Raw genomic sequence first — 26181 nt, 5'->3', positions numbered from 1 at the left:
TAATTGAGTGAAAGATTTCTTTTCATTTGGCTGTTTTTCCTAATTGAGTGAAAGATTTCTTTTCATTTGGCTGTTTTTCCTTGTTTGATCTCTTAATTGAAATTACATCGGTTGTTGTAGTGAGATCTTAACTGTGAATGTTATCTTATCATCCCAACCCTAAACTGTATATAAGAGTAGAAAAGATCTGTGGTTTTTAAATGTGATTTTCCTTTAATCAGGGTTAGGTTTAATGACCTTTCATTGCTTCATGTACCTGTAGTATGCTGATCTTTTTAAAGAGGTCAGTACACCATATTTTTTTTTATTTGTTTATTTATTTATTTTGTTTTTTGAGACAGGGTTTCTCTGTGTAGCCCTGGCTGTCCTGGAACTCACTCTGTAGACCAGGCTGGCCTCGAACTCAGAAATCCACCTGCCTCTGCCTCCCAGTACACCATATTTTTATTTCCTGGTCCTTAAAACAAATTCAAATGCAATAAGAGAATTCAATTTACTTGAAAATTGTGCTGTAAACCTTATTGCTTCGTTTATTCTTTGCCATTATAAGTAAAAATCCTTCCTCTTGATATGTTAAAACTGGGCCCACTTGACAATGCCTCCTGTAGTTAAACCTGGTATTAGCCCCTGATACTGAAAGAGGACTAAGAAACTTGGTGCCATCATTTTGAATGTTACATGAAGCAGAATATACATCTGTTAATGTTGCTGTATTCAATCGAGATTTAATTCATTTGAACCTGCTTGTAAAGAAAATACCAGAACTTGATACAAATTTTATTAGGAACTATTTTGTTTTGAATGTCATAAACTAGTGTGTTAATTTTTCCCCCAACTCCCAACCCAGGTGCAGTGTGCTATAACTCAAATTGCTCCTTGATCTAGTCAGTGGAATAATATCGAGGGTAAAATGCCTAGAAATAGTAATAGACTGGGTCTTGAATCCCATCTCTGTCGCTAACTGGGTGACCGTGAGTAAGTTATTTCCTTCCCTAAGCCATTATATAAGGGATAGTGAGCATCCCTGCCTCACAGAGTTATTACTAGGATTACAAGAGACTATGCAAGACTCAGTGTGGTGCTCAGCGCATAGTTAAGACTTGATCAGTGGTAGCCACCTCTATGGTTATCCCATATAGATAAAAATAATGTCATTGAAGACTAACGAAAGCATGCTAGGCAGACAAGTCATGAGATCAAATATTTTTAAGTGCTGGAGATTGAATCCATGCCTTAAATATACAGGGCATATGCTTTACTCCTAAACTACACCTTCAGCCCTATAGCCTTTTTTCTGGAAAATTACAATGGACACATTCATGTTATCTGGACAAGTCACTAACTTCCTTGTTTTTTGCTACCTATCAGAAGATACTTTTTATCATCACATACTAAACAGCAATGACAAGAAATTATTATAAAAGGTAGAAAGATTTACCATAGGCTGGTAGGGGATGACTTATTGATAGAACATTTCTCAAGCATCCGCATTATTGCGGAGCACTAATTCACTGACAGTTACGACTTGTTTCAAAAGCTACTTGACACTATGGGTTTCTTGAATTGTGGGATAGCGGCCAAAGAAGAGTGTATTGGAGCCTGGACTGTTTTCTTCATCATCCAAAGTCTTAGAATTTAGATTACTTATATAGTGAATTGGAGAGCAGCATTTATACATTTCAAACCGAAACGATTTCTTAAATTTTAAATTTTTTGTTAATTTGATGTGCATGAGGGTTTGCCTGCTTGTATACATGTATGCGCACTGTGTGCATGTCTGGGGCTCATGGAGGCCAGAGGAGGATATCGGATTCCCCCAATATTGGAGCTGCCATGTAGGTAATCCTCTGAAAGGATCCTCTGAAAAAGCAGCAAGTGCCCTTAACTACTGAACCATCTCACTAGCTCTTTACATTTTCCTCTAAGGTTTTGTTTTGTTTTATGTGTATGTTTGCTTCTGTGTACAGGTTTGTTTATATGAGTGCCACTTCCCATGGAGGCCAGAAGAAGGCATTGGGTTCCCTGGAGCAGGAATTATAGGCAGTTATGCTATTAATGCTGGTAGCAGAACTTGAGTCTTTTACAAAAGTAGTATATTCTCTTAACTGTTAAATTCGCTCTCTAGGCACTGAAATAACTTAGCTTTCAGTTTTCTTCCTTACATTGTATTGTTTTCTTTTTAATGAGGTACTGCCAATTAACCAGTATTCTTGATTTTAGTTTCTTTTACGTTCCCTGGTATAGTTTTGTCTAAGCAGTAAAAGGACCACAGATCAATTAGGAAAGAATAAAAAATAGCTTTATATATCTAAACTATGTATAAACTGAGTAACTGGCTACCCTGTTTAGTTTTTTAAAGCATCTGATTCCATGAGCCTTTTTGCCCTGGAGTTCCTGTGCATCTTGAGATGAAAAGGGTCATGAATACCCACTGAAAACAGTCAAAAGCAGGAGTCCAGTCTGCTGTGTGCATTCATGGTAAAATTCAGTCAGTACCTGGTATTGCTTCCGAAGGTGTTCATTTGCCCCATAGAAGAAGGGCTGACTCAGGGCTTGATACAGGGTGCAGGTGGCTGGAGAGGTGGGGATGCTCAGGAGGGCAAGAAATGTGGGGATGTGGTTCCTGCAGGTATCTGGTTCCTGTACCCAGAAGCACTTTTCCATGCATTTCCAGATCAGCTCCAAGAACCAAGCTATTTTATATGAATGTATTTATCTCTTTTTTTCCCCGTTATATTAAACATATAGGCCCAAAGCTGTGCTTAGTGGAACATGACTTTAATCCCAGCACTTGGGAGGCAGAGGCAGATGGATCTCTGTGAGTTCAAGGCCAGCCTGATCTACAAATTGACTCCAGGAAAGCCAGGGCTACACAAAGAAACCCTGCCCCCACCCCTCAAAAAAAATCTTAACTAAGTAAAATATATAGGCCCAAAGGTGTAGGAAGAGAAAAAGAAAAAAAACTATTGCAATTCTTATTTATTTTCCCATAATGACTTCCAGTTCTTATTAAAGACATATAAGATGCCATATCTGTACCTTGTATTAGCTATAATTCATTTTGGTTTTGGTTTTTTCGTCAGGGTGTTATGTGTCCCTGGGGGGCTTGAAACTCACTGTGTAGTTGAGGATGGCCTTGATTACTAACCCTCTTTCCAAGTGCCGAGATATTATAGGTATGTGCTATGCCACCTGTAAAATAGATTCTTCTTGTCCACTATATGGACAAAAATATAAGTCCAAGTAAAGTTATAAGTAACTTTTGCTTTTTTAAATTTGTTGTGAGGAGACACCTGTGAGTGGTATTTGAAGAATGTAGTCTTTCTGAAGCAACTTGGTGAGATCACTAAGATCTAACACTGATAGTTACTTTTCCTAATTGGTACTTATGTCAAAAGAATTCCGGAGGTCATGTAGTTCACCTTCCTTACCCCTAGGCAAGATTCACCTAAGTCACCCAGGAAGATATGTGATATGATCCTCTGCCCTGTTCTGGTGTTAGGAAACATAGTCTACTCAAGTCACACGAAATAAGAACAGTAATATATTTGAGAAACTCATTCCTCTGTAATTCAAATGTATCTCTTAATTTAAAGCTCTTTATTCTAACTCTGTTTCCATTAAAGAAGTATTCAGGTTTTTTTTTCCTCCCTTTATTTAAAAAGAGTCCTTCCTACATACAATGGCCATCCTCACATTCCCAAACTGTCGTATTTTTATTTTTATTTTTATTTTTATTTATTTATTTTTTGGTTTTTCGAGACAGGGTTTCTCTGTATAGCCCTGGCTGTCCTGGAACTCACTCTGTAGACCAGGCTGGCCTCGAACTCAGAAATCCGCCTGCCTCTGCCTCCCAAGTGCTGGGATTAAAGGCGTGCGCCACCAACGCCCGGCTCTGTCGTATTTTTAAATGAGAATTTTCTACCACACCTTATGAACTCCCCTGAATAAATGTTTTATACTTTTTCTAGTAGTAGAGCCAGCTGACACTTACTGAGTCCTTGATGTGTGCTAAGGATTAGGCTATTTTAAATACACCATCCTAATTAATCCTCAAAATAATACTGCAAGAAAGGAAAGGATTCCTTTCTGTCTTACACAAAAGGAAACTGAGACTTGGAGAAGTCAAGTCTGTGGTCATATAGCTAGCACATGGCAGATCACAGATTTGAACCCATGACCAGACATCCTAATTATCAGGTTATACTAGCTGTTCCTTTAACCTGCTCCATGCCAAATCACATTTTTAAAGAGTATGATAGCTTTCTAATGTAGATTGTCAAGTTTAGGTCATACTCAGACTCCTAGTTAATATATTTTGTCAGTAGCATTATCTTGCTGTTAGGCCAGAACCCTATATGTATCCTAGGTAAAAACAGTCTATTGTTATACTGAAGATAGTTTTTTGTAGTCTCTGACCATAAGAAAGCACATTCTACTTAGCATTTATTCAGTAGGAGGGGAATGTGTGGCATGGCAGAGGCAGGGTGTGTGTAGTTATGATCTAAATAAACAACTCCCAGTGAATGTTCATTCTTTTTGGAGGGTGTTCCCTATTTAAAAGATTAAGACTTCTTCCTAGAGATGGTCAGGTACTGGAATGAATGTAGAAAATACTTGGTGTTTTACCAGCTTAAAATTGAGTAAGAATGGTTACAAGATTTTTCAAAATATCAGGCAAGAATTTTAACTCAGAATGAGAAAGGCAAATAGGATTTTTTTGAAGACAAGTTGTATACCACAGCTACTGTGGAGAATGAAGCATGATGATTATTGCAATGTAGTGGCCTGCTCTCTGTTAATGTCCTGCAGGCATGTTAAACTCCACCTGTCTAAGCCAGTATTTATAACCTTCCGCCCTGAAATCTGATCCCTTACCTTCAACCCTTCCACATCTGTTATGTGGATTATCTTTCTGAGCATGGTTTGTCTTTTAAAGGTTTATTTATTTACTTATTTATTTAATATATGTGAGTACACTGTTGCTGTCTACAGATACACCTGAACAGGGCATTGGATCCCATTGCAGGTGGTTGTGAGCTACCATGTGGTTGTTGGGAATTGAACTCAGGACCTCTGGAAGAGCAGTCAGTGCTCTTAACTACTGAGCCATCTCTCCAGCTTATCTTTTCTTTCTTAATGGTACCCTGTATCAAGCTTTCCTCTTCTTGTTTTCTAGTAAACATAACCACTAGTACTTGCTTAACTGCTTTTAACAGCTACTGCTAGGCTTGTGAGATGGGTCAGCTCTGGGAAAGGTGCTTGCTTGCCACTGAGCCTGACGACCTGAATTTGATCCCTAGGAAGCACATGGTGGAAGGAGAGAACCAACATGATCCTGAGAACTCCTGTCTTAATTAATGTACTTTTCCCAGCCTCCTTTCTCAGCTTTTCAGACATCCCCTCTATGTGCTCCTTCACTTGCTTCACAAAAGTTCCTTTTGTATGGCTCAGCTCAAACTCATGCTTATCTCTGCCATATAGACCAGCACTGCATGCTTTGTAGTCAGGACACATGGGCAAGCTTCTTCCATGGTGAACTGTGGTCTCCAAGAGAGTTGAAACTATGTTTTCTTTGCCTGGCGTAACATCACATGGGCATAGTGCATGGAAGTGTTTGGCACAGTGCTTTAAATCTTTGTGCTCAGTACAGTTCTAATAAGTAAGTGAGTACTAATCAGTCCTTGGATTTCAAAGAGAAATGAGTCCGGAAAGGAGAAAGTAGGAAGCCTTTAATAATGAGCTGGGTTTAGACTGGAATAACATAAAAATTCCTGGTTTGGTTAATCAGTGTTGTAGTGTTGTTTTAAGGCTTTGGCAGTTTGAAAGGGGAGTAGAATGAACTACGTTTAAAAAAATTAGCCTGGTTATTTAATTCTTCAGTATGGTGGGGAATGTGTATTTCTCAAAAATGAGAAATCTTTTCAAATATCCCTTTAACCATCACTCACCCAGTGTTGTTACTTTTGTTGTATTCTTGGGTATTATATTTGTCAGGTAAACCTTGTCTTTTTCTTTACACTGTAGTGATCAAATATTCCAGCACCTACTTGGTGCCAGGCACAGTGCTAGATACTTTGGAAATAGATTTGAAATAAATTAGCCTTAGAAGTAAAGAGTGCCACCAGAGACCTGGGAAAGAAGACCACAGCTGATGGACCTGATAAGTCAGAAGGCTTTGTGGGAAATGACATCTGAGCCTAGTAGGTGACCCACATCAGTAATGCCAGCACTCAGGAAGCTGAGTCAGGAGGAGGAGGATGGGAGTTTCTGGCAAGCTTGGGCTACAGAGGATAACCTTTTCCTGTAAAAAGGTGGTCTGATACTGTAGAACTCAAAGGTGGAAGGGAGGGTTTCAAGGAAGAGCTATTGGGTGATGGTGGATGCTACATACGTTTTTATAACAGTGATCCCTCACCTACTTGAATAAATGAGAAACGGACTGGTTTTAAGAAGAGCACACCTTAAGTCGGGCAGTGGTGGCGCATGCCTTTAATCGCAGCACTTGGGAGGCTGGAGCAGGCAGATTTCTGAATTTGAGGCCAGCCTGGACTACAGAGTGAGTTCCAGGACAGCCAGGACTACACAGAGAAACCCTGTCTCAGAAAGAGAGAGAGAGAGAGAGAGAGAGAGAGAGAGAGAGAGAGAGAGAAGCACACCTTAGCTTTTATAAGATAAAGACTCACTGTATACTCTAGGCCGACTTTGAAATTCTCCTGCCCCAATCTTCTGACTGCTAGGACTACAGGTGTCTGCACAAGGCAAACTTTCTCATAAAAGACCAGATAGTAAAGTTGTAAGGCTTTGCCCCAGCTATTTGGGCTTAATTGTAATCAAAGACAACAACAACAACAAAAAAAAAAACAAATGCTTATTGCTGTACTGCAGTTAAACTTCATGTACAAGAACAAGGAGTAGGCCATGTTGTTCTCCCAGGACATTTGCCTAGAATATCTGGGGAGGAAGAGAGATAAATTTTCACCATGAAGATTTTTCTCTTCATTTTTGTAACTGTGTGCACATGCATTATGAATGTATTCATGCAAGTGGGAATTCTTTTAAAAAGCCAGTTATGGCATGCAGATTAATTTTAATGTCTGTTGGTATTTTATCAGAAATTTCTATTACAGTGAACTTTACTTTGTGGTGACTTAGTAGAATAAGCAGTGATGGAGAAAACTGTCTTTGGCTATTATGGAAATGCATTTATTTAAATGCAGTCATTTTTGTCTTCCTGTAGTAGTTTTTGTAATTGGGAAGGAACACTGTAACTTTATGTCCTAGAATTCTCATTTGTGTTTGCTAATGGAGGAGAACCAAAACCAATAATAGAAAACCAGAGCTTTAGGAGGTCCAGCTCACTGTTAGATTGTTTGCACAGCATCTTCAAGGACCTGAGTTCAATCCTCAGAACTGCAAAAATAACTGACCAGTAATGTCAAATAATTCCTGTGTGGCTTGGGAGACTCTCTTGGTGCTTACTTGAGTGTGCCTGTGTTTTGGGCCTTCTTCACAGATTAAATATAGCAAGCAGCCTGGCAGTTCACAGTATCTCAGCTGCAAAGACCTATAGCTGAGAAAAATCTGAACAAAAAACTGCACTTGCAAAATGCCTGAAATTTTCAGTTGAAGAAAGGGAAATAAGAAATTGGAAATGCTCCAATGGGAGAATGTGTTTCTCTTCTCAGCCGTGGTTTGGGGAATTGGCTGGAATTGAAGTAGATGAGTAGTACTCAGCAGAAAGTCAGAGGGGGTAGATTAGTCCAAGTTAACTGTCCTTCAGTTTCCAGGCCTCCCTCAACTACTTCCATTTAGTCTGTTACTCTGGGAAAAGTATATGACAAGTATATCACAAGCACTTTTCATTGGCTCTTTGTTTTCCAAGGTACCTGGAATTTGAAGTCCAAGTCTGTCTTGTAAGCAGCTTGTTACTTGTCAAGGATGTGAGAGTGTTCAGAGTTTACTGAGGGATTTTAGCTTTGTTTTAGACCTCCTAAGCAAGTTTTGATTTGTGATCCCCTTCAAAAAAACTTTTTGAAAACAAGAATAGAGCTATAATATTACATCGAAGCAGTTTGCAATTCATGCCTTGTTCCTGGCAGTGGCATTCTTTTTTATAAATTGTAACAAGTAATTTGGTGACTGTCAACTAACGGGGTAGGCCAGAGGCTACTTTTGTCTATGTTGGCTACATGAGGTATTATTATTATTCTAAACTATGATCCTGGAGTTGTAACCCTAACCGTACTGTCCCACTTTCTGGTTTTTATGGGAGACTGTTATTACAGCCCAAAGAACGAGCCAGGCCACTATAAGGTAAGCTTGTCTGTTGTGAAAACACCGAGATATGGGTGTCCCTTTCTTTAGGTGCTTTTGACAATTTGTGTCTTTGCCCTACAGGCTCAGGACCATGGCTTCTTTTCATATCTTCCTTTGCATTTTTTGTATTCAAAGCAGTTTTCTGAAGCCAGTGTCTCCGATGCAGTTAACCCCATTGATCTGCTGTGAGAACGTGTGTGTGTGTGTGTGTGTGTGTGTGTGTGTGTGTGTGTGCACGCGCGCGCGCACACTGGGGGCTCCTGTGCTACAGCTGAGCTGTGTGAGACTGTGCTTGAAGGGTTTCCATGTAGCCAGTGGATAGTAGCATCTCCACAAATGCTTTCTTTTTCTGCCTAGCCATGAAGTTAGCAACCTTTTCTTCCCCATGGCTACTGAGAAAACCGTTTTTCCTTTTGATCCTTAAGACTTTGTGGAGACTTGGTTTCATTCTTGGCCTTGTTCAGTTGACTGAAGGGCAGGTATGCTTTGCTGTCTGCTTCCTACGGGCCAGCTAAATTTTACTCTTTGAGTTCTTTGTGTGGCCTCTCATGCGTGACTTAGTTCCTCTTTCATCTGTGGGGTCAGCTCCTTGAGACGTGCTTCTGTGGTACAGCTTAACCCACGTTAGCATACCAGAACTTCTGGCTGTTAGCATTGCTTCTTAGCCTACTTCGGAAAGGCTTGGGAAGCTTGGAGATTCATAATTGAGGTTTCTCGGGTCTTCCAGGAGCAAGGTGAAGAAGGAGTAAAAGGAAAGCATTATCAGTGACAATGGTTTTGCCTATTTAAAACAAGAATGTGGAATAGGATACAAACAGAGTAAGCTGAGAATGAACATTTATACCTACGTCAGGGGAAAGGAAATTAGCACTCAAGAGAATATTTAGAAGGTAGGTCAGCCTCCCCCACCCCCATTTTGAGCAGGGAAAGGACACCATTGTTCTTGAAAAACATGTTCCTGTCAGATTAGTTTTTGTTTTCCCCACATTTGAAGGCAAAGGGGACACATTAGAAGTGTGATGAAAATGGCAGCTGACTCTTCTTCTGGACAACAAGTAGAGGTAGAGAGTGTGACAAACTTCAGAGCAGATAGTCTCTGTAAAGGCAGACACTGGGTACAGAGCTAGGCTCCATCTCACATACCTTGATATGTTGATGATGGTGGGGTCTCGTTCATCTCTTGTTCTAGAGAAGAGTCTCACTTTGTATGACAGCTGGCTTAGAACTCACAGACCTGACCCTGCTTCTACCTCCCTGGAGCTGAGATTAAGGCATGTGCCACTGTGCCCAACATGCTTTTAAAATACGTTTTCATTTGTTGAACATTTTGTACATTTATGCAATTTATTTTTATCATATATCTTCCATTACCTCCCTCCAACTGCTCCTAATGTCCCCCACCTTGTCACCGTGCTAACTTTATGGCCTTCTTTTTCTTACTACAAGCCCCGTGAGTCCAGTTATTGCTGCCCATATGTGCATGTGTGTGAGGCTGTCCACGGGGTATGGGGAACCTATCAGCAGCCAACTCCCCAAAGGACAGTGCTTCTCCCTTCCTCTCTAATGGGTTTTGTTTTAGAAAAAGACTTCTCTTGTTATTTCAATTTGATTTGCCATAGTATTTCAGAAATGGTTCTCCCCACCTGTCTTCTTTCCTAGCTTCTTTAATTATATTTATCTGTAACCTTTCAATTTTGTTTCTAGAAGAGTTAATCTGTTCTCTTTACATTCTGTGTTTTTGAACTAAATTGTCCTCAATTTTACTTTTCCAGTCCTTGATCATATCGTGTGTAAGTTATTTTGTGTATCTTTTGTTTGAATGTGTATGAATGTCATACATATGTTGGGCAGTACCCTCAGAGGTCAGAAGAGAGTCCCCTGAAGTACAGCTAACAGATTGTTATGAACCACTGTGCTGATCCTGAGAACTGAACCTGGGTCAGTGTTCTCATCCAAGGAACCATCGAAAGTCTATCCATTTATAAAATAAAAGCCAAATAGGGATCAAAATTATAAGAGCTAACAGAAAGTTGCTATGTGTCCTGTCCCATAGGAGTTCAGGGAAAAGAATTATTATGAGGTTGGGCTACAACATAGACTCTTAGGGCGACACTGTGAGAGGTATAAGAGTATATGCCTAAAATCCTGGCATTCGGGAGGCTGACAGGGGACAGTTACCAGTTGGAGGCTGGACTGGCCTACAAAGCGGTACCTTATCTCAAAAAGGAAAATGAGTAGCTGGAGAGATGGCTCAGTGGTTGGTAGCACTTTATATTCTTCCAGAAGACTATGTTTCAATTTCAATTTCCAACACCCACATATGGCTCATAACCATGTGTAACTTCAATTCCAGGGTATCTGATACACTTTTCTTATTTTTTTGGGCACACAGACACCCATATACATAAAAAATAAAGAAAAAGTAAAACAAACACACTCTCTCCAAAATCTAAAGCCCCAAAGAAATACTATTCCTAATCTTGACAAGTATTTTCTACTATAAAATATTTTATTGATATTTTGTCCTATTCTTCATTGAAGAAAACTAACAACAAAATAAGCGTTTGATCACTCTGAAAACATGATTTTCTGGGGCTGATGAGATGGTTCAGTGGTTTAGAATACTGGCTACTCTTTCAAAAGTCCTGAGTTCAATTCCCAGCAACCACGCGCTGGCTCATGACCATCTATAAAGGGATTTGGTGCCCTCTGTCGGCAGGTCCATGTACTTGCAGCAGAACAGTTAATAACGTTAAATAAGTGAAACTTTAAAAATGGTCTTCCTGTGTTTCCTACTATTATTTATGAAATTGCTTTCTGTTACCTTAGTTGCTTAAACCACTTACTTAGGACAGATATGAGTTTATAGATGCACCCCCCCCGAGTTGTTCAAATATTTTGGTTTCCTTTTCTTTCTGAGTTGAGAGGCATTGGATGCTTTGGCTGCACTATTCCTGATACTTTTAAAAAGTTTGTATAAGAAGATACTTTGAATATTGTAGAAAAATCAGAAAATACAGAGAATTAATAAAACGATTCAAAGATAGCAACCCAGCATTTTTCTATATTTACTTCCCACCCGTTTCCAAAGACTATATACTAGAAACATTATTGAGATCAAAATTGACATAGTTTCATATTCTTCATTGGTTTTCCACTTAGCATATATAGACCCATTACTTTGAAGCTGGGCATGCTGATCATGCCTGCCGTTCCAGCACTTGGTACTCTGAGGCTACAGGATCACGATCTGAGTTCAGCTTGGGCAACAATGTGAGATGTTCTCTGAAAGAATTCTCAGAAGGAGCCACAATGGAATATTCCTTCATATGGATGTGACTTATTTAAACATGTTTCAGTTGTTTTATAAGTGGGATTATTCAAAATAATTCTGTAGTGAATGTGCTTGTACATCCATTGTTTATGCCTGTTACTATTTTCAGTAAATAAGTTGAAATATAATTACTAGAACAAGGGCTATAAACTTTGGAAAGGCAGTATTTCTAATCCTTCAGTTTGGAGGAGTTGAAATTTGAACCTCGGGCCTCACACGTGTGGGCAAGTGCGCTATGATCTTGCTATACCCCCATCAGCACAGCATTTCTTTTTATGTTAATTACTTAAAGTTTCAGTACTCATTTGAAGAAGTGGGTTATTTCTTGTGTATTAATAGTGGATAGTAGCCCTTGTGTTTTCTGGGAAGTACCTACATTGAAAACATTTTTTTTTTACTTGCATGGGTATTTTTAAAACTGATACCATGAATGAGTCTGTGTGTCTGATTTCCTTAGAGAAATGTAAGGAATCTTATTGGAATCTGTATTAGCCTTTTAGCACATCGACATTGCTTAGGGACCAAGTAGTCCAAATGTTGGATCAAAAGTGTCTGTTTCTCTGCTTGTTGTTTGATCTTGGTTTGGGTTTTTGGAGGTAGAGTCTCTGTAATGTAGCCCAGGTTGGCCTGAAACTCAATCCTGCCTCAGCCTCCTGAGTACTAAGATCAGTGTAAAGAACAAGGTATCTGGCAACCAGGAAACAAAGTAAAGGTTTTGTTTCTGCCTTACTTTGATTCACTTTGCTCTGGCATTTATAGCTTAGGAGATGGTGCATTAAAAGTCTACTGGGTACAGTACACTGTGTTTTGTGACCCAAAACTATTAAGAATGATTGTTGTGTACTTTTAAAAAAGAATTGTTTTGAAATAAAGAGCTGGACAATCCACTATCTAATAAGTTCAGAATAGGAGATAAATTGAGTTGAAAGAATCTTTTTTTTGTTGGCTTGAATTCATAATGCAGAATGTAAGATAGATTAAATTAAAGCAGACAGGTATATTTTCACAGTATAATCAATTAGCTATCACAAAATATCCTCAATTCAAAGTATTAAAAGTACTATATAATTCTTTTATCCTTTCTGCTGGCCTAACTTCCAATTGATTTTACCAGGTTCCCAAAGTAGCATAGGGAAGTTGTTTCTCAAAGATTTTCATTTAGATTTTTATTGATCTTTCTTAAATCTTTAATAAGTCTTCATTTAAATCTGATTGTAAGAATGTTTTGCTGGTGGTATTAGGACTGGTAGGAGGACATTGTGACTGGGATAGTGGTGTACTGCCGAGCTATACCATTAGCTTTCTTACTGATTTACATGGAAGTTTTAGGAAAAAAAACCTCTCATGAGATAGTTTTCCTAATTACTTGTATCCAGCAAGTTCTGGATTGCAAAAGAAATTTCTGTTTTTTATAGTGTTATTTATATATAGCTCAGCTCCATGATTTACAGTGTTTCAAATGTTCTCCTGACCACAGTAGGACATCACACATTTATAACATCCTATATATTTGTCAGTAAAATAAAAAGTATCATCAGAATAATTTTATTCAATTTTTTTCTGGAGAGAAAATAAGAAAAGTAACATGAATTAGACTTTTTTTCTATAACCAGTTTGCTTTTCCTGACAGAAATTGGAATGTCCCTAGCCTATTTGCAATACTATTAGCAAAATTACATTTGAATATTGTTTTGTTGTTTTTCCCTAGATGTGTTCTCTTTGTCATTGTCCTGGAGCAACCATTGGCTGTGATGTGAAAACCTGCCACAGGACATACCACTACCACTGTGCATTGCATGATAAAGCTCAGATCCGAGAGAAACCTTCGCAAGGAATTTACATGTAACTGTTTAATTTTGCTTGGTTTTAAAGCAGTCATGCTGTCCTTCAGGGCTTTACATTTCCCTCCATTCAAAGCATTTCATCATCACAATGAAGGCTTATTTGATATGTAATATTTAAAGAAATGATTTAGGAAGTGTCACACTGAGGCTTATAAAATAATTCCAGTTTATGCATAGGGTTTGTGATGCTCATTTTTGTAATTTGAAAAGTGAATTGAATTTAGTTTGCATACTTCATAATTTTATATTTTTCCCTCCTCAGGGTTTATTGTCGAAAACACAAGAAAACTGCACATAACTCTGAAGGTATGTTTCATTAGCCAGTGTTATGTTTCAAGAAGAAATTGGAGTACAATATGAATGCATAGTCCTCTACTAAGTTTTTCCTTAAGATAGGTCTTAGTATTCAACATCTTTGTAATTGGGGATGTTATTACATCAAACCAATGTAAATAGTCAAAAAGAACTAAATTTTTAAAGAAAATAAAATGCCCCAGAAATCTTATGAAGTATATTTGAAAAGTTATGTTGTATTAGGAAGAAACAATGGTAGGGGTGACATGTTTCTCTACAGGTGGTCATTAGGATTCTTGTTCCCGTCAGCTATTATAGACGGCGTGAACCTAGGAATACTACTGTACTTTGGATGAGCGTGAAATCTGGTGAAATTTCAATGCCTTATCTATGCTTTTGCTTTTCATGGTTCAGTTATTTCATGGGTCAGCTCATTAGATCATGAGCTGTCGTGATCCAAAAATACAAGTTTCCAAACAGAAACAAGTTTTAAATCAGTTTTATTATAATTTGGTTATAATATATTGTGTTTTATTAGTAGTTGTTGTTAATGACTTACTGTGTCCAATTTATAAATCAGACTTGATAATGTGTAGGCATGTATAGGGAAAACCACATTTAGTATTATTCATGATTTTATGTGTCCATTGGGAATGCAAAAACAAATCCTCCACTGAAAAATACATGGAGACATATTATGCCTTTTTTCCAGAAAAAAAGAGAAATTTGTAAGTTACTAAATTTAAAATAGAAGCATATCAAGTTATTTTATAGCTTGTTTCCACTTACATTTATAAAACTAGTTTAGTAACCTTTATATATTGTTAGCCAAGTTGTATTTGATTTTAAATGATATGAGGAAGTTAATTCTAAAGTTGAATTCTGACTTGGATCAAGCTTTCTTTTAAACTTTCTATTCTATTTGCAGTGTGTGAGTGTTTTGCCTGCAGGTATGTCTGTGCACCATGAGCATGTCTAGTGCCCATGAAGTTCCGAAAGGGGGTGTCAAATATTCTGGAACTGGAGTTACAGATGGTTGTGAGCTGTCATGTGGTTGCTGGAATTGAACTCAGAACCTCTGGAAGACCAGCTGGTGCTCTTAACCACTGAGCCACCTCTCCAGCTCTGAGTCAAACCTATTCAAACAGGTGTTTTTTGGATACATTTAGTAGCAGTATAAAATGGATTAGATTCGATCTCAGATTCTCCTATGTTTTCATTTAGTTTCGACTCAATCTTTAATTTTTTGTTAGCTTCTGAGACTGCTCTGTTCAAAATTAAAATGCTGTTCAAAATAAAATGGATCAGATACTGATATTTTAGGCAGTTGATCCTTTTGAGACAGGGTGTTTATTATGTAGCCTGGGTTGTCCTGGAACTTACTATATAGAACAGACTGCCCTGAACTCACAGAGGTTTACCTGCCTCTGCCTCCCAAAAGTGCTGGGATTAATGGTGTGTGCCACTATACTGGACTTTGGAAGTTTGATCTTTTTAAAAACTTAGCTAGGGGCTAGAGAGATCTATAGCCTTCTTATAAAGGATCTTAGATGAGTTTACGTCTCCCATGCTGGTCAGCTCCTGTGGGGTCTGATGTCTCTGATTTCTATGGGCACCTATACTCATATATACCTAAAACAGACACAGAGAGAGAGAGAGGGAGAGAGAGAGAGAGAGAGAGGGGGAGGGAAGGAGGGAGGGGAGGGGGGGAGGGGAGGGAGAGATAGAGAGAGAGGAAAGAAGAATAATAATAAAGTAAATCTTTAGAAAATTGATGTACCTAATTTTTGGTATAAATATTAAAACTGGTTCCTCTTTTGAGCTCTTATAGTTTGCTTTCATAATAGAAAACCATATTATTTTCACATTTGAAGTCCACATTAATACAAATACTTCTAACTTCAAAATACAGACATCATACATATGTATTAAAATATCCCTGTACTATATATGCAGCATACTTATTATATGTTAATTGAGATATTTAAAAGAAATGATTTAGTGGATATACATGCTAAGCATGATTTACTCATAACACATTGTATACATGTATTGAGTTCTTGTGCTATATTCTACAAGTATATACAGATAAAGTAGTAGTTGAATATAATTTCAACTCAACGTTGAATATAGATGAGCAGACACACATGTACATAACTAATAAATGAATTTTTAAAACATTTTTTGTGCTTTTTTTTAGAAAGCAGAGTCTAGGGCTGGAGAGGTAGCTTGGAGATTAAGAGAACTGGATGCTATTGTAGAGGGCTAAAGCTTGGTTCCTAGCATCCACATCAGGCCCCTCCATCTGCTTGGAACTCCAACTCCAGGGTCCAGTGCCCCCTTCTGCTCTTATTGGAAATAGACTGGATAAACAATAAGAACAAAATACTTTGAGGTGATAGAGTGTGATTGAAAAGCCTGTATAGGCCGGGCGGTGGTGGCATGCGCCTTTAATCCCAGCACTTGGGAGGCAGAGGCAGGTGGCTTTCTGAGTTCAAGGCCAGCCTGGTCTACAGAGCGAGTTCCAGGACAGCCAGGACTACACAGAGAAACCCTGTCTCGAAAAACCAAAAGAGAGAGGGGTGGGGGACTGTATTACTATTTTTCTACTTTTTTCTTACTTAATTCTAGAACTAAATCTAACATCTTGTGAAAAGTTACAAGTAGGAACTAGCAGTGTGTCTCAGTGGTAGGTGTCTTGCTTGGCATGCATGATGCTTTGGGTTCTAGCTCTAACACTATATTTAAAATGAAAGAAAGGACCATTGTAAGGAAGTTTTCCTATAATTCCATTCCTTCAAGATATAACAGTGTATTTATGCAGTGCCCTTTTATGATTAGAGTGGCCATCTATGTTAAGAGCTGAGGATTAAGATTCATGATCTGATTAATACAAGTATATGAATATACTGGAACTGGATACTTGAAATACTTAAAGATGATTAATATATACTGATTAACATAGCTGGCTCCTATTTTACGTTCTAGACTTCTGAAGCCAATACTACCATCTAGTGGTAGACAAAAGTCACTGCAGTGCAGACTATATAAAGGATGATTAAAAATTGTTTTTTTTAACATTTATTTAATGCTTCTGTGTGTGCGTGCGTGCATGCGTGCATGTGTGCATGTGTGTGTGTGTGTGTGACAGAAACTAACTTGTGGGAGTCAGTTTTATCCTCCTATCATGTGTAACCCAGGATTGAATTCATGTCTTCAGTCTTAGCAAATGCCTGTTTCTGCCTGATTCCTCTCAAAGACTCGACTAAAATGATTTTGAGTGCTGTTTGCTTAGTGAGAGAGTTCTAATTCTATTTCATACTTTATGAACAACTTCAAATTGGCTTGATTTTGGTTTACAGTATACTTCCATAGAATATTAGTTCCTTTTGTTTCCTTGCTATATAGTGTATGTTTATGCTTAACATTCTGGAATTTGAGGTATAATCTTCAAGTATTGCAGTAGTTTAAGATATATTTTTATGCCGGGCGGTGGTGGCGCACGCCTTTAATCCCAGCACTTGGGAGGCAGAGGCAGGCGGATTTCTGAGTTCGAGGTCAGCCTGGTCTACAGAGTGAGTTCCAGGACAGGCAGGGCTATACAGAGAAACCCTGTCTCGAAAAACCAAAAAATAAATAAAAAAATAAATAAACATACATATGCACTCATGCAAATGTATACACACACACATGATTTAAAATATTTTAAAAAAAGATATATTTTTATAATTATGTCCTGCATGTACATCTGTGTACCACATGTATGCCTACTGTGCACAGAGAAGGTGGCTCTGGGGATCCCCTGGAGCTGGAGTTCTGGAGAGTTACCAGCTGCTGGGTGGGTGCTGGGAAGGGCTGCTGGGTGGGTGCTGGGAAGGGCAGTCAGTGCTTTGAACCAATGAGCCATCTCTCCAGCCCACTCTTGGCAATATTTATATTTAGAGAATTTGGCTTCTTAGCTCAAATTTGTGTTCTATTGAGTACTTTGTAAGAAACAGCTAAGATTTGTTCTGATGGGAAACTTGTTCTATTTATGATTAGAATTTATGATGGACATTCTCTGAGAACTATACTCCATTGGTCTCTAGAGCAAAGGACTTGATACCTGTGACAACTGGTTTCTTTAACATTTTTACTGTCTGTAGCTCAATAGTTCTGATATTATTTTTTTAAAAAGATTTATTTATATGAGTACACACTGCAGCTATCTTCAGACACACCAGAAGAGGGCATCAAATCCCATTACAGATGGTTGTGAGCCACCATGTGGTTGCTGGGAATTTAACTCAGGACCTCTGGCAGAGCAGTCGGTGCTCTTAACCACTGAGCCAGCTCTCCAACCCAATATTTCTGATATTAATCTGTCATGTTAGCCTTATGCAACATGAAGTGTTGTGAAGCACTAAATTCAAAAATAGTTTTATAATAAAGCAATTCAATTTTCCAATCTTAAGTAAAATATTATTTCATTAAATGCCTGAAACCCATGTCATCTCTTTTGGAAATAAAACTTGAAGGTTAAATCTAGTATCAGGATGAGACAGGGGTATCAGAGATGACACCAAAGTTTTTGATATACTTAAATCAGTTACTGAATGATGCCATTTATTTAGGTAGTGGTAGAGTTGGAAAGGCTTATGAAGAAAGTTAATGAAAAGCTTTGGAAGTTCAAGTTTGAAATATATATGCGCTATCCATGTAGGGTATCAGCTAAGTAGATGGTGGATTAATGTTGCTCTACTTTTCTGAATAGAGACCTTGGCTAATAATAAGAATTTGCCACTGTTGATCAGTGTATCTCAGACAGTAGAGGAAAGTTACCTATGGAGAAAGCTCAGAAAAGACGAAGGCCTGAGCCTTGAAGACTCTTAATGGTTGAAGGATGGATACAGAAGGCTGAGCCTGCAAAGGCAGGGGAGACATGGGTAGAGAGAAGGAGGAGGAAAGTCAGCTTAGTGTTAAAGCTATAGGATTGAAGAGAGATGGAGTAGAGCCCCACAGGGAACTAAATGGTTAGTTTTATTCTTGAGAAAGTATCCAAAGGCTCTGTGACAATAGAACCATTCGTGATTTTAGAGAATGCTTTGGGTAAAGAAGTTGAGAATAAACCACTGAGTGACTTGGAGGCAAAGACTGTAGATAAGTCTTAAATATGATTGCTTGTAAAGAAGTGTGGGAACACTTGATGGGAGTTGAGTGGCTCGTTCCCCTGATAGGCTCTTTTCTTATGGTGCTAGAGATTGAGCCCAGAGCCTTGTGCATGCCAGTCAAGTGCTTTATCATTGAGCTACAGCCGAGACTTTACTGTTTATATCAACTTTTACATATCTTTAGGTTTATTTTATGTATATGAGGGTTTTACCTGTATGCATGTATATGTACATGTGTCTAGTGCCCATGGAGGCCAGAAGAGTGAGAGAGAGAGATCATTGGAGCCTCTGGATCCTTGCCACTAGACAAGCAAAAAATTGTCATTGGATCCCCTGGCACTGAAGTTAGGGAAGTTGTGAATGTCCATATGGATGCTGGGAATTGAATCCAAGTCCTCTGGGAAAGGTCATCTAAACTGCTCAGCCATCTTTCTAGCCCCTGTATAGAGGTAGTTCTAAGTTCATTAAAAAAAAACCCTGTAAACATATAGAGTCTTCTTAGTGTTCAACAATGTGGAGTGAAGCAGTGCATTTGTTTCAGTCTGTGATATAACATGGACACGTCATTATCACCTGAACTCCCTATTTTCATGAAGGCTCAATGGTGATGTGAAACATTCTATAGATTTTCACACGTATATAATGATGTGTACCCATCTTTATATACAGGCAAGCATGCACAGGTAGAATTTTCTCTGATGTTCTTACTTTGCATTCTCTAGTGTGGTAGCTATGTGTGGTATTGACTAGTGTTCATAAAAATTTTACCCTACTTTTCTATTCTTTTTTTTTTTTTTGGTTTTTTGAGACAGGGTTTCTCTGTGTAGCCCTGGCTGTCCTGGAACTCACTCTGTAGACCAGGCTGGCCTCAAACTCAGAAATCCACCTGCCTCTGCCTCCCAAGTGCTGGGATTAAAGGCGTGCGCCACCACTGCCCGGCTACTTTTCTATTCTAAATGGGAAGTTTATGCACTAAATGTGGATAAGAGTTACCAGAATCAAGTACGATCTGTTTTATCATGTTGTGTTGTTTTGAAACAGGGTCTTAGTATGTATTCCGGGCTGACCTCCAGCTCTGTATCCTGCTCCTTTCAGCCTGAGTGCAGGGACTGTGGACATTTGTCACCATGCTTAGTTAAGCCCTACACCTTCTGTGGCTTTCCTGTGTGTCTGTTTGGATAGAAGCTATATTCTTTATTTTAATCTTTTAAGTTACTCACTTTATTTTTGCACATTTTTACAGTTTTTGTATGTGTTTGTGCATTCAGAAGTTTATATGTACATGCAGGGGCTAAACTCAGATTGTCAGGCTTGAAGACAAGCATCTTAATCCACTGAGCCATCGCTCTGGTCCCTTTTAAAGATAGTAAGCATGGGGACAGAGCGATGGCTCAGAAGTTCGGAGATCTGGATACTCTTCCAGAGGACCTTGGTTTATTACCCAGCACCCACATGTCAACTGTCTAACTCCAGATCCAGAGGTACCGACACTTTGTTCTAGCTCTGCAGACAGTGCTCATACATGGTACATAGACATATATTCAGGCAAAATATCCATACACATACAATAAAAAGAAATACAACTTCAAAAGAAGCTGTAAATTAATAAACTTGGGGCTGGAAAGATGGTTTAGTGGTAAGAGCACGTGCTGCTCTTTCAGAAGAGCCAGTCCCCGGTACTCACATCAGGTGGCGGCTACTCTATTACTCCAGCTCTTGTGGATCCTCTTCTGGCTTCTGTAGAAACCAGCATGAATGTGTGCACATAAAAAAACCACAAAAATAGATCTTTTAAAAAGGTGAGTATTAGTAATAGCAACAAGGTCTAGCTTATGATTATTATTACTGGTCTATGCTTATGGAAGTAACTTGATAGCAGAATTTATAACCACTAAGCATTTGAGTAGCTACAAGTAACTATGATTATGAAAGATGGTTTATTTAAGATAATTTTTAGGCTGCAGATATGGTCACTCGAATCTATGGCTCTGGCACTTCGGTCAAGGTAGGGGAAATGCCATAAGTCCAAGGTCAACCCAGACTACAGAGGGCAAACCTGTCTCAAAAAAAAGTTTAAAAGAGGTTTGGAGTGATGCTGCAGTTGCACAGAGACTGAATTTGGTTCCCAGCACCCACATGGTGCCTGATAATTGTTTATAATTCCAGTTCTAAGGGCTCCAGTACCCTCCTCTCACTTCCTTCAGCATCAGGCACATATGTAATAAACATACATTCATACTGGCACATCTATATACATAGAATAAAAATAAGCAAATCTTTCTAAGTAAAGTAGAATAAAAATTGTACTAGATATATTCTCATCAGTGATGGAGGAATAGTCTCCATTCTTACAATTAGAAAAGCAGCATGTTGCTTATTTAAACCACCAAATAGTACAAAGGTGCTATGAAAATTAGTTTAAAATTTTTGATACATTTACTTATGTGTGTGTTCGTGTGTGTGTGTGTGTGTGTGTGTATGTATTGGGGGGGGGGTCATGCACATGCCACAGTGTGCACATGGAGGTCAGAGGACAACTTCTGAGAGTTGGTTCTCTCCTTCCATCATGTGGCTCCTAGAGATTGAACTCAGGTAGTCAGGGTTGGGACCAAGCACTTTTACCTACTGAGTCACCAGTTCATAGGCCCCCAAATTGGTTTCCAGTACTCTTTTCTCACCCTTTGGGACTAATTGATATAACTGCTTTAAAATCTAATACTTATATAATGCCTGAGTTTATGTGTATTCAGATATACCATTTGAGATGTCTTTTCCTATCTTGAATGCATGTCCTAAAGAAAGGTATTGACATCTGAGAATAGGAGCTGATATAATTTCCAATTGAGAAATTAGTTTCTAGAATTACAGTCAGTAGCATGCTAAAGGAAAACCAATAAATATAACATGATTTTGCCGAAAACATCTATAGTTTAGCCTGAAGGTGAATTCATATTTGGTTTTTATACCATTTTGAATATTAAATATATAGTGAGATTAAAAATGTTTATTGTGTGTATGTATGGTGCATATATGTGCCAGAGAACACATGTGGAGGTCGGGACAACTTCAGAATATTGTTTCTTTCTTTTCAATGTTATGTTGGTTCTGGGAATGAAACTTAGGTTACCAAGCTTGGCTGCAAGCACTGTCATGCTGTCTCAATGGGCCCAGAACCACTTTTTGTTAAAGGTAGAATTATTTTCTTATTTATGGGAAAAGTAGTTGTATTTTTAAAAGTTTAATGAAAGTGTTTACTGCTAACTCACAAAATGGCTTTTTCTTGCTTATGTTAGAGCTTCTTTTTGTACTTGGGACATGTTTCATTACTTCATCAGTTAGCTCAACCATAGATGGCTTTAAAGTCAAAGTTGTTCAGTTTTCGTAATGGAGGAACTACTTACATCCATGCTGTCCAGTCGAACTGCAGTGATAGTGACAGGTCAGGTGTCGGCTGACACTGTTGCCGCTTGTCTGGTGTGGCTAATTAGTTTTTGAGATGTGGTTAATGTGACTGAAAAGTGAGATTCTTTTATTATAATTGACCTAATGATGTTTAAAAGCCAAACAACCTGCATCATGGAACTCATTTTTATAGAATTACAGACTCAAAGGAAACAAGGTTACAGTGGTTACAATCAAAAAGTCTGTATTCAGTTATTTGAAACATTGGATTGAGCCCTGTTGAGTAGACCATATACCAGGTGTACTCGTTTCTAGGGACCATTTCATGTTAGTGAAAAGTGTAGTTCCTGCAGACTCATGGACCTAGTGCTGATTGTTAAGATTGACCTGTTTAAAGCTTTTTTTTTTCTTTTTTCTTTTTGTATTTAAAGTAGCAATTTTATTTGAGTTAAAATTATTTACAAAAACCCAAAGACATACTTCATGAAACTGGTAGAAACTATTTTTTCCTGCCGTTGGCTTTTGCTCCAAAGATCACAGCTGAGAAATACTGTATAAAATAAAAATAGGATTGGATTCAGAAAAGTATCCTACTGTTCTAATATCCAACTGGTAGTATTTACAGAAATATTTACAATGGAAAAAAGGTTACCTTAAAACTTTAGTTAATTTGCAAGTCAGCCTCAAGTACCCTAAAATGAGAGTTCTCTGAGGGTTAAAAACACAGAAACGCACTGCAGTTGGTAAGGTGAGATCCTCCTCACAACCCACCCACCAAAGCCTGCTTTTTTTTCTTTTTGAGCAGCTGATTTAGAAGAAAGTTTTAATGAGCATGAACTGGAACCGTCATCTCCAAAGACTAAGAAGAAAAGTCGCAAAGGAAGACCAAGAAAAACCAACCTTAAAGGTCTGGCAGAAGACACCAGATCCACATCTTCCCATGGAACAGATGAACTGGAAAGCAGTTCCTACGTAAGTAAAGCCTAGTGGACTCCTCCCATTTGTTGCAACGTGAATTGTTTCGTTTGAACTGTGTCTCCAGGTAAGTTTTACTGTCTGAAGTATTAAATAAGCTTTGAATGCATTTCTAAGTGTTTCCTTCCTTTTGTATTACAGCGAGATAGGTCTCCACACAGGAGCAGCCCTAATGACACCAGGCCTAAATGTGGGTTTTGCCATGTAGGGGAAGAAGAAAATGAAGCGAGAGGGAAATTGCATGTATTTAATGCCAAGAAAGCAGCTGCGCATTACAAGTGCATGGTAGGCATGGTTTTCTCATGTATTTTTAAAAAATCATTTAGCTGGTAATCTAATACAGTCCTTTTGCTTTAAACATTGTTTTTGGGCTTTTCATAGTGAAGTATAGTGAGGTACTACTGTCCTCATTGCTTTGACAAAACACTTAAGAAAGGATGGGTTTGGGAGGAGTGAAGTGGTACGCATACTTTTAATCCCAGCACTAGGGAGATAGAGGCAGGCGGGTCTCGGTGTTGAAGGCCAGCCAGAGCCTCATAGTGAGATCCTGTCTCAAAAGACAAAAAGACAAAAAAGAAACTGGAGTGCGGGAAAGAGAGTAGGTGGCCTTGTTTGGATTATCTGTGAGGGGACATCCATGGTGATGGGGAAGTGAGGTGCTATGGTAGGAGCATGGAGCAGCCGCTCACGCTGTATCTGCAGAAGCCGAGGACAGTGACTGTGTGCTCAACTTGCTTCTCTGACTCAGTTTGGGACCCCAGCCCATGAGATGATGCCACCCACATTTAGGATATGTCCCCTCACCTAAGCCTAATTTAGAAATTCCCTAACAGACATGCCTAGAGATTTGTCTCCAGGGTGATTACAGATTGTGTCAAATTGGCAAGGAATACAAACCATCACAGGTAATATGTTATGCTCTGAAATAGGTTTTTCAAGACTGGGTTTCTCTGTATAGCCCTGAACTGCCCTGGAACTTGACTAGTCTGGCCTTGACCTCAGAGATCTGCTTGCCTTTGCCTCCTGAGTGCTGAGATCAAAAGCATGTGCCACTACCACTGGGCCCCAAATCTTAATACACTTCAGCCTTTTTAAAAAACAGGAGCTGAAGTATTAATTACAGTTACCATACTGAAATACTCTATAATTAATTTGTAGTATAAGAAGTTCATATTTATTTATTTATTTATTTGGGTTTTTTGAGACAGGGTTTCTCTGTGTAGCCCTGGCTGTCCTGGAACTCACTCTGTAGACCAGGCTGGCCTCGAACTCAGAAATCCGCCTGCCTCTGCCTCCCAAGTGCTGGGATTAAAGGCGTGCGTCACCACCGCCCGGCTAAAACCATTTACTGATGTGTATAAATGTCTTGGGCTTCAACTTCTACCTAATAAGTGTCACTATTATGGTACTTACCACACTGTACTGCAGTTATTTATCAATGTATTTTCCTAGTACATCTTAAAGTTCTTGGAGAGAGTCTATCTTTACACTTGTAGATCCTGACCTGATTGATCTTTTGAGCTGGATTATATTGAATTATTCGTCTCACTTAGGATTAATTTTGAAAAGTTATTTATATAAGAAGTTGTTACTTAAGCGTGAAGTTACAAGGCTGTGAACCCAACACTTTGGAAGTTGAAACAGAAAGAGTGTTTCAAGTTTGAGTTCAAGGCCTGACTATAGCACGTAGTGAGACACTGTCTCAAAAGCCAAATAAATTGGGCCTGTGGAATGGCCCAGGCAGGGAAAGGCATTTGCTGCCTCCAGGACTTGGATGTCAGAAGGAACTGACAACTGCCAGTTCTTTAACCTCCTCCCACATAAAGAGTCACATATAGAAATATAATAAAAAAAATTAGACAATAACCCCTCAGAAAATCTCCAAAAATAAACAGAAGTTTTGGACTAGAGTACATATTAGATTTACCCAGAATTTTCTTTTTCAAAATATGTGTCTTAAGAGACACCCATGGAGTAGATTTTAGTTATATATTTGTTTTGGAAATAGATCAGAAAGTATTCTAATTGTATCATTAGTTGAAATTTGCCAATTGAAACTATTTTTCAAAATTTTCTGGGAATATTAAATAGTTAGGCAAATGGGTGATAGTATTATTGAAATCTTTGTTTTTAAAGCAGGGTATTTAATCTTAGCTCCAATTGGCAATCTTAGTTGGGTTTTTGTTTCCATTTTGGCTTATATTGTAATGAGACTCGAAAATATTTAAAATACTTGAGTTGATACTGATTATTTAGGCAAAGTCTCTGAGAGTCTCAGAAATGTAACGATTTGTTATTGTGCTGTTTTATCTTTTAGGTACTGGTACTGATGCTTTGTGTTTTTCTTTTGTAGTTGTTTTCTTCTGGCACTGTCCAGCTCACAACAACATCAAGAGCAGAATTTGGAGATTTTGATATTAAAACTGTACTTCAGGAGATTAAGCGAGGAAAAAGGATGGTCTGTGATTTTTTATATATATATATATGTATTTGTGTTATGCCATGATACTCTTGATTCTGCTTTAAATTTAGGGTACATCCCCTATTTATCCAGTTATCAAGAAAGTTAATATAAAGCACTTCATAGTTTTAAATATAATCTGGCCACTGGTTATTACCTTTAAGAAGTACAACCTTAGAGTTGGTGATTGCAGAGAGGGTCAGTTGAATGCAAACCTTTTTTCAAGTTTGGTTTTGAAAATTTTCAGGCTGTTAACAATACCAGTCCTTACACTGATTCATCAGTTACCAAGTTACCAGGTATAGTACTTAAGCCGCCTGTACTTTAAATTCTTGTTGCTTCTACTCTTTTATTATCTCTCTCTCTCTCTCTCTCTCTCTCTCTCTCTCTCTCTCTCTCTCT

At 38.4% G+C, this 26181-nt stretch overlaps 1 protein-coding gene across 2 annotated transcripts in view; it reads left to right on the top strand.

Annotated features, from left to right (window-relative positions):
- Phf6 (PHD finger protein 6) overlaps positions 1 to 26181 on the top strand; it is a 44698-nt gene that overhangs the window by 5825 nt on the left and 12692 nt on the right. For both annotated transcript variants that reach the window (XM_028765009.1, XM_028765010.1), the window contains 5 exons: positions 13362 to 13495; positions 13760 to 13803; positions 23149 to 23315; positions 23460 to 23603; positions 25672 to 25776. In XM_028765009.1, coding sequence (XP_028620842.1) covers positions 13362 to 13495; positions 13760 to 13803; positions 23149 to 23315; positions 23460 to 23603; positions 25672 to 25776 — 594 coding nt within the window. The remainder of the gene's footprint in view (positions 1 to 13361; positions 13496 to 13759; positions 13804 to 23148; positions 23316 to 23459; positions 23604 to 25671; positions 25777 to 26181) is intronic.

Source organism: Grammomys surdaster, unplaced genomic scaffold, assembly GCF_004785775.1.
Source record: "Grammomys surdaster isolate TR1022 unplaced genomic scaffold, NIH_TR_1.0 147, whole genome shotgun sequence".
Taxonomy (NCBI): domain Eukaryota; kingdom Metazoa; phylum Chordata; class Mammalia; order Rodentia; family Muridae; genus Grammomys; species Grammomys surdaster.
Note: the sequence above shows the minus strand (reverse complement) of the source record. Positions and strands in the feature narration are given on the sequence as shown.